Source organism: Bos indicus x Bos taurus, chromosome 6 (assembly GCF_003369695.1).
Source record: "Bos indicus x Bos taurus breed Angus x Brahman F1 hybrid chromosome 6, Bos_hybrid_MaternalHap_v2.0, whole genome shotgun sequence".
Classification (NCBI taxonomy): domain Eukaryota; kingdom Metazoa; phylum Chordata; class Mammalia; order Artiodactyla; family Bovidae; genus Bos; species Bos indicus x Bos taurus.
The window spans coordinates 45413079-45425493 of NC_040081.1; the positions used below are offsets into that span (position 1 = coordinate 45413079).

Here is a 12415-nt window from a genome sequence, read left to right on the forward strand (position 1 = left end):
TTCCCCACCCAGGGGTCCAGTGTGAGTCTTCTACACTAGCAGGTGGGTTCTTTATCACTAGCGCCACCTGGGAAGCCCTGTTATCCTACTTAAGCCTCATAAAAAACCCAAGAGGTGGGTTATATGGCCAATATTTTGTAAAACAGTAATCTAGGACTCAGAGAGGTTAATCACTCACCCCAGATTACAGAGCTAGTAAGCAGCAGAACCAGAATTTGTATCCAGGGCTGTCTGACTCCAAAGCCTAATGTTTTCACAAGCAGGAAGGACAATCTTTGCTAAAACAAGAACAGTACACAGAGGAGGAAGAGGATGGGCTACAGACTTAGCAGAACTGATAGAAACCCAGCCTTATAACAGCAGAGCCCTGAGACAATGGCTGATACTGTGTGAACATCACAGGGCTCAGCCCCTGAGCTCAGGTTCCCTGGAGAGGAGACTCCTGCCACCTCTCTATCCACAAACGTTAATGTTTACCAGCAATAATCCCTCTCATAAGGGCACTTTTTCTTTTTGCCTCCTTGAGGTTAATGTATGGACTTTAGGACTTTGTACAATGACAACAGTTAACTACAAAAAAATTTTTAAAAAAGCAACCACTTCCTAGGAGTCAATGGTATAAAAATAATTTTTATTTACTACTGTAAATAAAGTAGTGCAAAGAGTAGTTTGGACCCACAATATTGCATTACTGATTTATTTACTACCTTAGCAGCAAACAGTGTGGGCAGTTGGCCCTTTCTCTTCTCTTTCTCTCTCTCAGACACACACACACACACACACACACACACACCCCTACGCAGATGCAGGCAGGCATAAGGGGTGGGGAATGAGACTATGAGCTAAAGGCTTGTTTCCTGCGTTTTCCACTGCTGCCAGTCTATTCTAATGGGTAATTCATGGAAAATACTACACTTAAATACTAAGAATTTTCTAAATGTTATTTTATGGATTGCAATTGAAAAGTAAACGACATCCAACAGTGTCATTAACTGATTTGGAAGCATTACGACCCTAGAAAAATTCAAGGAGAAAAATGCAAACCCATTTACAAAGCCATGGCCTTTCCTGTGTTTCCAGCCTTAACCTATTCATTTCAAGGTGCCTCAGAAATGCTGGTCTTAGATGTCAAATGGAAATCTGTCTGTGGGACTGCGAGGAGCAGGGCAGTGGCAAACACGCATACCAAATATTATCCAACTGGTAGAGAAGTCACAATTTTCTGCTGTTTTAATAAAATGGAAGGAACAAGGGGCTAAGATTCTTAAAATGCACCTCAGTGTATAAGGATTTGGATACACCACAAGGCAAACTCTGACTCCCTGTACACACAATCATTAGGCATGGACATCCAGAATAACCCAGTTAACCTTCCCAACACACCCCTGTGATCAGGATGCTCCTTGTATTTGTTTGATAACCTTTGGTATAACCACTGTCTGCTCTGGGTATTTCTTTGATTAAAAAAAAAAAGACACCAAGTGCAAAATTCGCATCCAGCTGAGAAGACATTTAAGGTGTACAATGCCCCAGCCACAGCTCTCCAGTACCAATTGTTGAAAGGATTCTCTCTCATCTGGAGAGACCTGGATTGCACAGTTCACCCACGTGGCTCTGGATTGTTGGTGATGGTGGGCTGGTCCTGAGCAGAGGCATCTGCCGTTGGAGTCACAGCTGGACTTGCAGTGGGGTCCGTAGGGTTTGCGGAGACCCGGGCTGGCATCAGGTGGGAACTGCTGGCTGCAGAGACACGTGCACAACACATGCTGAATCCTCAAAACAGTGTGTAGAGGACACACAACCACACCTGGACTCTAGCAAGCCAGAAGAGATGCTGCTCGTCTAGTGTCCTTGATACTATAAACAGATGAGCAACTTAGGACCCATTATCTGGGTTCTTTGGACTTTGGTGTTTCCTCCTATAAAAGGCAATTGGAATAGATATGCAAAGATCTCTGGGAGTCTTAAAATTATGCTGCAAATTCCAGGTAAATATTAAGAAAGAAAAAAAAAAAGAGGAAAAGAAAGGGAAGAAGGTGGAGGGAAGGAAGGAAGGAAGGAAGGAAGGGAGAAACAACTCTTGGTCTATGTTTTCTATGGTCAGATCTCTCTCTCTCTTTTTTTTTTCACTTGGTATTGATGCTATGGATTACAGCAATCAATCAGAAAAGTGTTAGTTTCATTCACATTCCGATTCCATTTGGATGATATATCAAATTTGATTTAAATTGACTTATTTAAGTACATGTATATAAACTTTGGAAAACATAATTACCAGGCTTAATTATTTATCATTCTACCTTTAGTAAGAAGCTTGGACCACCATAAAGATTAGGGAGGCTTATAAAGTTTTATACTTTATGTCAATAGTTTTCAAGTGGAGGTAATTTTGATTTCCAGGAGACAGTTAGCAATGTCAGTAGACATTCTTGGTTGTCACAACTGAAGGGTCAGGTGCTACTGGCATTTAGTGGGTAGAAGCCAGGGATGCTGCCTAAGCATCATAAAATGCCTATGCCAACCTCCCCTACTCCCATCAACAAGGAATGATTCAGCTCCAGATATCACAAGTGCTGAGGCTGACACACCTGCGTTAGGCACCGAGGTTGAGATATATCCTGGTCCGTCCATAAGACTGGGCTCTGGGACCTGGCTGCCCTGCCTTTAATCAGTGATGTAACCTTGGACAAGTTACCCACTCTCTTTCTGCCTCTAAAAAAAAATGGGCAAAATAAGAATGCTGCTGCTGCTGCTGTGTCTCTTCAGTCGTGTCCGACTCTGTACGACCCCATAGACGGCAGCCCACCAGGCTTCCCGTCCCTGGGATTCTATACCTTATTGCCATAAGGACTAAATGAATTAATGCATATTCCGTTCTTAGAACAGTGTTTGGTTTGTCTACATACTAATTAGATGTTAGCTATTACTACTAGTGACCTGGCTTACTATGGTAATGTATTGATTTATCAATTTCTGGGGCCTGGCTGGCAGGACTGATGAAAGCATTTGTTTCTGGGATGCCTACGGCTCACTTTTAGACCCCAGGAGCTTATGAAAATAGCTAAAACTTTGAAGCCAGAAAACTGAGGAGTCACATGGTCCTGCCAGTTCCCAGTTGCGGAGCGAGCTTGGGCAAGTTACTTAACCTCTCTGAGCTGCAGTTTCTCTGTCAAATGGGGTAAGGTAATATGACATGTGGCTAGTACAGTGGTCATGCTTTGTGGGAACAATTGCTAGTTCGCCTTTAAGCAGTGCTCTTAAGTTCTGCAGTCCTTGAGTCAGTAGGTGGGATCATTTTTAAAGGTTCCCAAATGTCCATCCTGAAATGTACCAGCTTGCAGAAGATGCCAGCAGATGTTGATCATCTGACTTCTGGATAAACTCTTCAAGATTTCCACCTCTGAGAGGCTATTCTAGACAAATCAGGAATGGGCTCCAAAGCCTCTGACCTTTTTGAATATGTAAAGGAATTCTTCAAGGAACCCTCTCCAATATCTACAGAAGACTTTGTGAATCCAGAGACTGTTCTGAAAGAACAAAACAGTGGTGGTGGTGGTGCGGGGTGGGGGGTGGTGCCCAGGTGTTATGTAATGATGTGACACTTCTAGGCCAGAGTCATCCCTCCGGCAGGTGACCTAACCATGGCAGGGACTGTGATACCCGGTGATTCGGTAGAAAGACCATTTGGAGTCAGGAGACCTATTCTAGGCAAATCACATTTATCAATCACTAGTAGGCAACTTTGGGGTAGATAATGAATGGCAGACATTTCAGTCCTAAGATGATGCTTGAATCTCACAGGCCTTGGTTTCCTCATCTGTAAATTGAGGGGCTTGGATCGCATGGTGTCCAAGACCTTCTCAGGACCAAAGATTTATCCTTCTGATGATTCTTTGAGGAAGTTAATGAAGTACTAAGTCACCTATTTTTCCATTTCAAGCTCAGGGAAATGTTTAAATCACCATGGTAACAAGATAAATCAGCAATCAGTTTTCTGATTAAAACAAAAAAGTGCCAATGTGTAAATGTAGAAAGAATGCATAATTAGCATTGCCACCACTGAAATCTTGTTAGAACATAATAAAAATGCTCAATGTTTCAGCAGTAAATTTGCTATTATCCATGTGAGAACTCTTCCATTTTCATCAGGAGTTTGCAATCATTGGACAAGCCTTGTCCCCTACAGTGGGTCATAATTTTAGAATGGCCTCTTTGTCTCCACTCACCTGGAATCCATTCTAATTTGATTACCGGACTAGAATCAAGGTAACCAGGAAAACCAGCGTGCTGCTTAAAAAATTGCAGAGTGCATTCCAGAGCCAAATAGAAGTGATTTTTGGATTATTTGTTGTGTGGGGGACCATTTCCTGTTCATCAGTGAGAAAAATCAAGAGTTGGCCCTGGGTTGGCAGACTGCAGTCCATGGACCTAATGTGACTTGCTGCCTGTTTTTGTATAGTTTGCAATCCAAGGATGGTTTTTGCATTTTGAAATGGTTGAATAAAAATCAAAAGAGTACTATTTTATGATATGTGAGAAGTATATGAGATTTAAATAGTCACGTCCACAGTAGCATTTTATTGAAGACCAGTCTCATCATTTGTTTTCCAGTATCATCAATGGATGCTTTTGAACTATAATGAAAGTTAAATAGTTGTGACAGAGATGGCCCTCAAAGGCTCAAATGTTTATTATCTGGCCCTTTTCAGAAAAAGTTCACCAACCTCTGTCGTGGACCATTGTAGGAAAAAAACCTGCTTGCCAGCTCACCAGATAGTAGAGAATATATTGGGTGAATTGGGAGATAATTGAATATTTACAAAGACAGGGGAGGTAGGTGCAAGTAAGGAGGTGAGGGAGGGAAACTGAAAATCTGGAGATTAAATCTATTTCATTTGAGTCTCTGGCTCCAGCAGGGCCCAGCCCATGTAGAAAACCCATGTCATTTAAACATTTCTCATGAGTAAAGATACCAGTAGGGCACCAAGGGTAATGAGATAGGAGAAAAGTAAAATCTCACCATTAAATCACTCTGACTTTAAAGCTACTGCTTTTTTCGTGAGCACCACTTTGTGACATTTTACTGTAATTTTAGAAGAAACCTCATTAACTGGAAATGGAGAGGACAGGGAAAGAGTAGGAAAAGGTTTAATTAATCTTGATCGTATCATCTTATTCTTTTTAAAAGACCCCTAAATTAACTACTTAGGGGAAACGGATGATGAGTTGGCTTAAATTTTGAATTGGCTGACATTGGTTCCAAAGGTGACCCTGTGTCATGCCCGGAGCTGGTAATTCTACAGATCTTGCTCTCTCCTCTGTATTATGTTTAGACATAAAGTTTACACTAATCTGAGGAAGGCAGGACTTTCTCTGAACTGGTCATTACATTGTCTCCCTCTATTCTCCCTTTTACTTTCTGCTAGGCAGCCAAGGCTCCATACTTTTTTTGGTCTCAGGGGAGATTTGTGACAAGAGAAATGGAGATGCTTCCAGACACACTTTGGGATTTTCCCCCCTCAAAGCCTGAGTCTATTAAGGCAACTATGCTTGGCATCTTTGACAGGGAGGGAAGAGGAAAAGTGCTTTAGAGATGCAATGAGGTGGGGAAAGGAGGTTTTTGGAGTGTGAGAAAGAGGCTGAGCCTGGCTGGGGGTGTAGCTCGGTGGAGTTCTCTTCTTGCCCTGCAGCAATCTGAGAAAGGAAGAGTTGGGGGAAGAATGGCTAATGGTGATCAGCTTTGGGACTCATTGATGACTCAGAAGCTGCAAAGCTGAAGGACCTGGAAGGATGCTGTAGGCTCAGGTCAGTGTGTATTCTGTTATCAGACTGATGATCATCTGAGTGGTTAGTGCCACCCAAGACCCATGGACCTTAGCACGTCCCTGGGAGGCGTCAGCTTCCAGAAAGATTGAACCAACTGGGGAAATGCAAGCTAGGAATCAAAAACAATTTCCCTCAAAGGAAAGAAAAGATCTTTTGTGTGTACACAGTATTTTTTGTGGACTTAATCTGGTATGCTTGCTAAACTAATCGGTATCTTTGTTCAGCTGGTTTTTGAAAAAGAGTTTTACGTCTTAGAGTCTAACAGCAAAGAAAAGCATGCTAGACTCCGGTAGTGTTGTGATACTGACTGAGGTAAACAAGCTCTTTAAGTGTAGGCGTTACCTGCTGTCAGCATGCTTTAATGGAAAGGAAAATGCCCCAGAGACCACTACTCCTTAGGAAGCTCCCAGCTAACATTTCTTGAGTCCTAAAGAACCCTATGTCCTTTCATTTGGCTTTCTCAACTACAATACGAGGTAGGTGTACTTCTATTTTTGCTATTTTATTTATTTTTCTTTCTTTTCTTTAAAAAAAAATTTTTTTTGGAGTATAGTTGCGTTACAATGTTGTGTTAGTATCTAAGGTGCAGCAAAGTGAGTCAGCTATATAAATACATATATCCCCTCTTTTTTGGATTTTCTTCTCATTTAGGTCCCCACAGAGCACTGAGTAGAGGTCCCTGAGCTATACAGTAGGTTCTCATTAGTTATCTTTTTTATCCATAGCACCAATAGTATATATGTCAATCCCAATGTCCCAGTTCATCCCACTCTCCCCCCTAGCCCGTCCCCGCTTGGTATCAGTATGTTTGTTCTCTATGTCTGTGTCTCTATTTCTGCTTTGTAAATAAGATGGTCTTCTGCTGTTTTAGAGAATGGGAAACCGAGAAACAGAGAGGGTCCCTCCCTTGCCGAAGGTCACACAACTAGAGACAGGCCGGAATCTCAGCAGCCTGAGCTGTCAGCTACTGTCCCGCACCACTAGCCTTCTGAATGCAGGACAATTTAATGTGGCAAACACAGTGAAATGTTGACTATATATCACAAAGCGAATAAACTCAGGAGGAAAATGAAGGTAGCTGGAGCTGAACGCAAAATGGATGGACAGTTCAATTTAAAGGTCTGGCCATAAATCATTAGTTTTTAAAAACAACTGACAGTAAAAAATGCAAATCACAAAATGACAAAGATCCCTAACTTATGGCACAATCCTCCTACCCAGAGCCTTAAGGGAGGCTCTGAGCCCACAAATCCTGTCCCTCTGTACTCTGGCAGTCAGCATCCGGGCTGCATTCCTGCACCGGTTACACCATGGCCAGGGTTACCACCTGCATCTCTACAGGACGTTGGCTCATCCAGGAGGTTCCTGGGGCAGAAACTTGCCCTCTCAGGACCCCTCTGCAGTGCTTCTCTTCTTCTCTGAGCTCCAATCCCCTCTTGCCCCATCGCCCAATCACTGATGGAGTACCCTCTTATTTCAAAACTAGGGACAAATCTGTACTTATGTTGAAGACTTAAAAAATATGAAAATAATTTACTACATACTTTAATTCAATGCTAGTCCTAACAGGGCTGGTAGGGACCCCCATGGAGGCATGTTTTGGAAATACCTGCTGCTGCTGCTGCGTCACTTCAGTCGTGTCCCACTCTGTGCGACCCCATAGACGGCAGCCCACCAGGCTCCCCCATCCCTGGGATTCTCCAGGCAAGAACACTGGAGTGGGTTGCCATTTCCTTCTCCAATGTATGAAAGTGAAAAGTGAAAGTGAAGTCCCTCAGTCGTGTCCGACCCTCAGCGACCCCATGGACTGCAGCCCACCAGGCTCCTCCATCCGTGGGATTCTCCAGGCAAGAGTACTGGAGTGGGGTGCCATTGCCTTCTCCGTTGGAAATACCTAGAGTTTTTGTTTTTACTTCTAGGCCCTTGTGACTCCAAGTATGACCCATAGAATAGCTCTGTGGTTGCAACCTGAAACCCTGTACGAAATGTAGGCTCTCAGAGGCCACCTCCAGACTGACTGACCTAGAACCTACATTTAACCAGATCCCTGCCTGATCTTTATGCACATTGAAATTAAGAAGCACGGGGCTAGGATATACATATTGAAATGCATGTTATTTTATTATAATTGCTTTCTTTTTTATTTCTTCTTTATATCGCTGTTTAGAGTATTTTTAAAAATAAGTATATAGGCAGGTTACTTGTCCTTCATTTCAGGGTACCAGAAAATGTGTTAAAAAATATGTCTTATGTAAGATGACAATGGGTCAGAGGCAGATGGTAGCCCCTGCTGTAAAGTATTGTGTCAAAAAGCTCAGATGTCAGCTGCCCTACATCCTTTCTTGGATTTTATTTTGTGATTTTGGGTAAACCATGTCATTCCTGTAGCCCCCATTTTACCATCTGTAAAATGAAGGGCATAGAATTAAATTATTTTATATATATATATTCAGACTTCTCCGGTGCTCACCAAAGGGAAGAGGTATGTATATAAAGAAGCAAGTTAAAGAGTTTGAAAAAAGTGAAGAGAAAAAGAGAATGAAAGAGCAAAGGATACATAGGAAGGGGAAAACATATCAAAAGGCAGGAGGGACAGGGAGATGGAAATGTGGAGGGACTGATAATGAAGCTATGGAGAAAGGAAAAAAAGATGACTTCTGATAAAAGCCATTCTACCAGCCCATGAATTTTCATGGCTACCAGCTGGCATAAAATCATAAAGACAATTTTCAGCTCCTCTAACGGAATTGCATTTGTAATAATCATAACAATATTTCTACAGAGTAAAAATGACAAAGATAATTTGAAATGGAAAACACTGACAAGATGCAAAATAAATGTGCTCTACCTGGCAACAAATTTAGGGACGGGACAGAATTTGCATGAGGAAAATTTATCAGCCGGCATGCTACAGGGCATCAGACCTGGAAGGGTTTTTGATGGTTCCTTATTAACCTCCTCAGGTAATCAGGGAAAATGACTCTGTATTAGCCTCTCAGAAGAGTGACTTCCATCTCACCATCGAATATGTGCTGAAATGCACTCCTTTTGCTTTTCATTATTTGCTACACAAACAGCGGCTGTGCCGATGCTCAAACGCCATGTCCAGTCCTAATGTATCCATTTGTAAATGTCCCTGCCGGTCTTCATGCATAATTCGGTCCTGGTATAGCTTCCCAGGTGGTGGGGAATTGGAATTCTCTACTGAGAGGCGTTCGCAAACGTGAGCACCTACTCAGTGTGAGGTCATAAATGATGAGACCAGGGCCTTCCTCTGACTCAGCTGATGGTCTCATAGGAAAGACAGACACCACAGCGAACTTTATCAAGAGGGTTTTATATACCAAATAAACATAACATCTAACATTGAACTACAGTTGTCATTTTAGTGCCATGAGTATTTTTTTTCACTGAGCCCTCCTAACAGCCCTGAGAAGTAGCTACTGTTATAACTTTATTTACTGACGAGAAATTAGAGGATCAGGAAGGTGAATAACTGTTCATAAGTCACACAGCTAATGAGGCGATACGCCTGGACTCTAAACCCAGCTAGAAGGACCGCCCCACCCTAGTTCAGAAAAGAACTACTGACTAGGGGAAGCCACACTAGCCGAAACGCTGGCTCCATTAGCCCTCTCGGCCCCTCCCTCTGAATCTAAGTGACTGGGTATGTTATTCATCACAAGAGCTTCTTTATCATCCCACATGCTTGACTGGGATAAACAGGAAGACTTTGTGCCAGAGGGAGCCTTGGACCTGAGTTTTAAGACACACAAAGTATAGTTTTGGTGTGTGTGCACGTGTGCTCAGTTGCTCGGTCTTGTCTGACTCTGTGACTCCCAGGATTATAGCCCTCCAGGCTCCTCTGTCCCTGGAATTTTCCAAGCAAGAATACTGGAGTGGGGTGCCATTTCCTCCTCCAGGAGATCTTCCGGACCCAGGGACTGAATCCCCATCTCCTGCATTGGTGGGTGCATTCTTTACCACTGTGCCACCTGGGAAATCCATAGTTTTTTTGATAGCAGGTATATTTTCAATGGGAGTAGACATTTTTGTTAAATTTCTTAAGCACCGTATTTTTTTTGTTTTTTAAATCCTTGCTTATTTTGAAAAGTATAACAATACTTGGAGCCTTGCATCAGCCAGAGATTACCATATAGCCCTAGGGGTAACCATCATTTCATGAATGATCCTCCTAACAAAAAGCAACAGCATGGCCAAGGAGGGAAAGTGTCATTTTTCTAGTAGGGAAAAAGAATCACTACTTTTTAATATATGGGCCCAGCTTTTTGTAAATCTTTACCTGAGACAGACTGGAAATATTGCACAGTCCAGGCGATCAATATGGATAGCAGGAAGGTTCCCAGGAAGTAGATCTGCAAACATCCGAAGCAATGTCAGATGACTGACAGAAGGCAGGGACCACGAGGGCAGGGCTGGGGGGAGACGGTTCCTTACCAGCGCAGAGTGCAGTACAGCGCCCCAGATCAGCCGGAGGTTAAGGTAAAGCCAGGCCAGGGAGCAGGGGCTGAAGGACTCCTCATTGCTATGGCTCCAGCACCTGCAGACAAACAGCACAGGGCATCCTGACAGTGTTGGAAGACGTTGGTAGCATTGCCAATATTTGCAGATCCTCAAACTCATGTCCTTCTGTTTTGAGTCAAATAAGCACATGTAAGATGAGGGGAAAAAGAAATAAAGCAGTTCTGAGGAGTCTGAGCCTACATGGAAATACTAGACACCCAGGCAACAATCTCAGAAAAGGTCAGTCTTATCATTTATAAAAAGACATTTCAATGAAGACCTTGCAGCATGGAGACTGCCAAGTAACACTTTTGTCTGTCTGTCCAAAGTCCAGACACAGGGATACCTCTCTATCTGCAGAAGAGCATCATCTAATTGGACACTATTTTTTCCACTCTCATGGAAAACCTGCGTCAGCATTTTAACTTCAGATCAAGCACATTCTATATCTCAGTCCTCAGTTACTAGAAAGGGGAATTAAGTTTGGGTCCAGCTGTGTGTTCTCTAATTGAAACAAATCCTGGGCCCTCTTCACATCAAGCACATTCTGTATCTCAGTCCTCAGATACTAGAAAGGGGAATTAAGTTTGGGTCCAGCTGTGTGTTCTCTAATTGAAGCAAATCCTGGGCCCTCTATAACCACTGACATTAGAAAATAAGGGGCTCTTCCCTCGTGGCTCAGGCAATAAAGAATCTGCCTGCAATGCAGGAGACTAGGGTTCGATCCCTGGGTCAGGAAGATCCTCTGGAAAAGGGAATGGCTACCCACTCCAGCATTCTTGCCTGGAGAATTCCATGGATAGAGGAGCCTGGTGGACTACAGTCCATAGGGTCGCAAAGAGTTGGACACAACTGACCAACTAAAACTAATACTTTAGAAAATAAGAATAAGGATAACTTTAGCCAAAAAGCAAACACTACCCACTTGGATTCCCCAGCGTTCACAGTAGTGAAGAGGCTCTGAACTCACCTTTCATACAGTTCCCGGAGGATGGAGATGTTATTAGAATGGATTGTTGGGTCAATTTCCAAGAAATCCAGAATATGATGTGGGATCATAGCACCTTCCTCTATTAGCAGTGCCAGGTTAAAAAATCCCTGAAAACAAGCCACAAACCAAACTCATTCTTTCCTTATAATAAAACTTAGACGTACACTCATCAGAATATAAACTTTTACAACCTCTGGATTTTTCCTCAGTCTTTAGAGCCAGATGGCTTTGTCATCTTCATTGATAAATTGTTTCCCTAAATATATGCATCTGAGAAACTTATTTGCAGGAGAACCAGGAGGCTTTCAGAGGCTACAGCGTCCCATCTGCTCAGAAGCCAGTCAACCGGGGGAATCTGTCCTCCTGCTCACTCTCTCAAGACAGAACTTTCTGGAAAACATGCCCTTGAGTTATCAACAAAACCAGAACACTGAGTCAAAGGCAATCTGCATCATTACATTACTACCCTGGGTCACCATCGGCATGTCAGAAATTGAACAAGCTGTGGCTGTGGGCGCTGATGGAGAGGGTCTCTGATACACATAGTCATGTATGAGTGTTTGACTCATCTTTCCTAGGCTAGTGAGGAAAATCTCCTCTTCTGATTCCTCTTGGCACAAATCCTCTACTCTGGCATGCTTCCCTACCTCTCCCTTATTAAAATCTTCTTCTTGACCCACAGAGGTAGGGACTACCATATTACGCTGTGCAGGTGCAATAAAATCACACAGTTAAGAGCCTGATGGTTGAGATGCTTCATAAAGAATGACAACTATTATAGTACCTGGAGGAGATGCACCATCCATCATGAGCTGAGCATGTGGCCAGACCAAGAAATAAACAATGATGCATAACTTATCATTAGGGCTTTACAGAGTCCAAAGAGTTGTTGCCCTTCAAAGAATTAAGTCATACTTTAATGACTTATATCCTCCCTTTTCTTTCATTTAGTTGATTCTAAATAAAAGTCACCAACCCTTGGTTTGTAAACAGCAGGAGTCTCACAAGCGTGCTATGATCACAATAAAATAACAGAGCCAGCATTTCTGAGTGCTGTTGTATATGAGGCTTGTT

The 12415-nt window shown here is 42.8% G+C and overlaps 1 protein-coding gene across 1 annotated transcript in view; it reads right to left on the minus strand.

Annotated features, from left to right (window-relative positions):
- Window positions 1–610: 610 nt before the first annotated feature.
- Window positions 611–12415, minus strand: part of SEL1L3 (SEL1L family member 3) — a 108229-nt gene continuing 96424 nt past the window's right edge. The window contains exons 21-24 of the mRNA XM_027544209.1: window positions 11321–11448; window positions 10285–10387; window positions 10130–10202; window positions 611–1740 (exon numbers count right to left, since the gene is read on the minus strand). Coding sequence (XP_027400010.1) covers window positions 1601–1740; window positions 10130–10202; window positions 10285–10387; window positions 11321–11448 — 444 coding nt within the window. The 3' untranslated portion in view covers window positions 611–1600. The remainder of the gene's footprint in view (window positions 1741–10129; window positions 10203–10284; window positions 10388–11320; window positions 11449–12415) is intronic.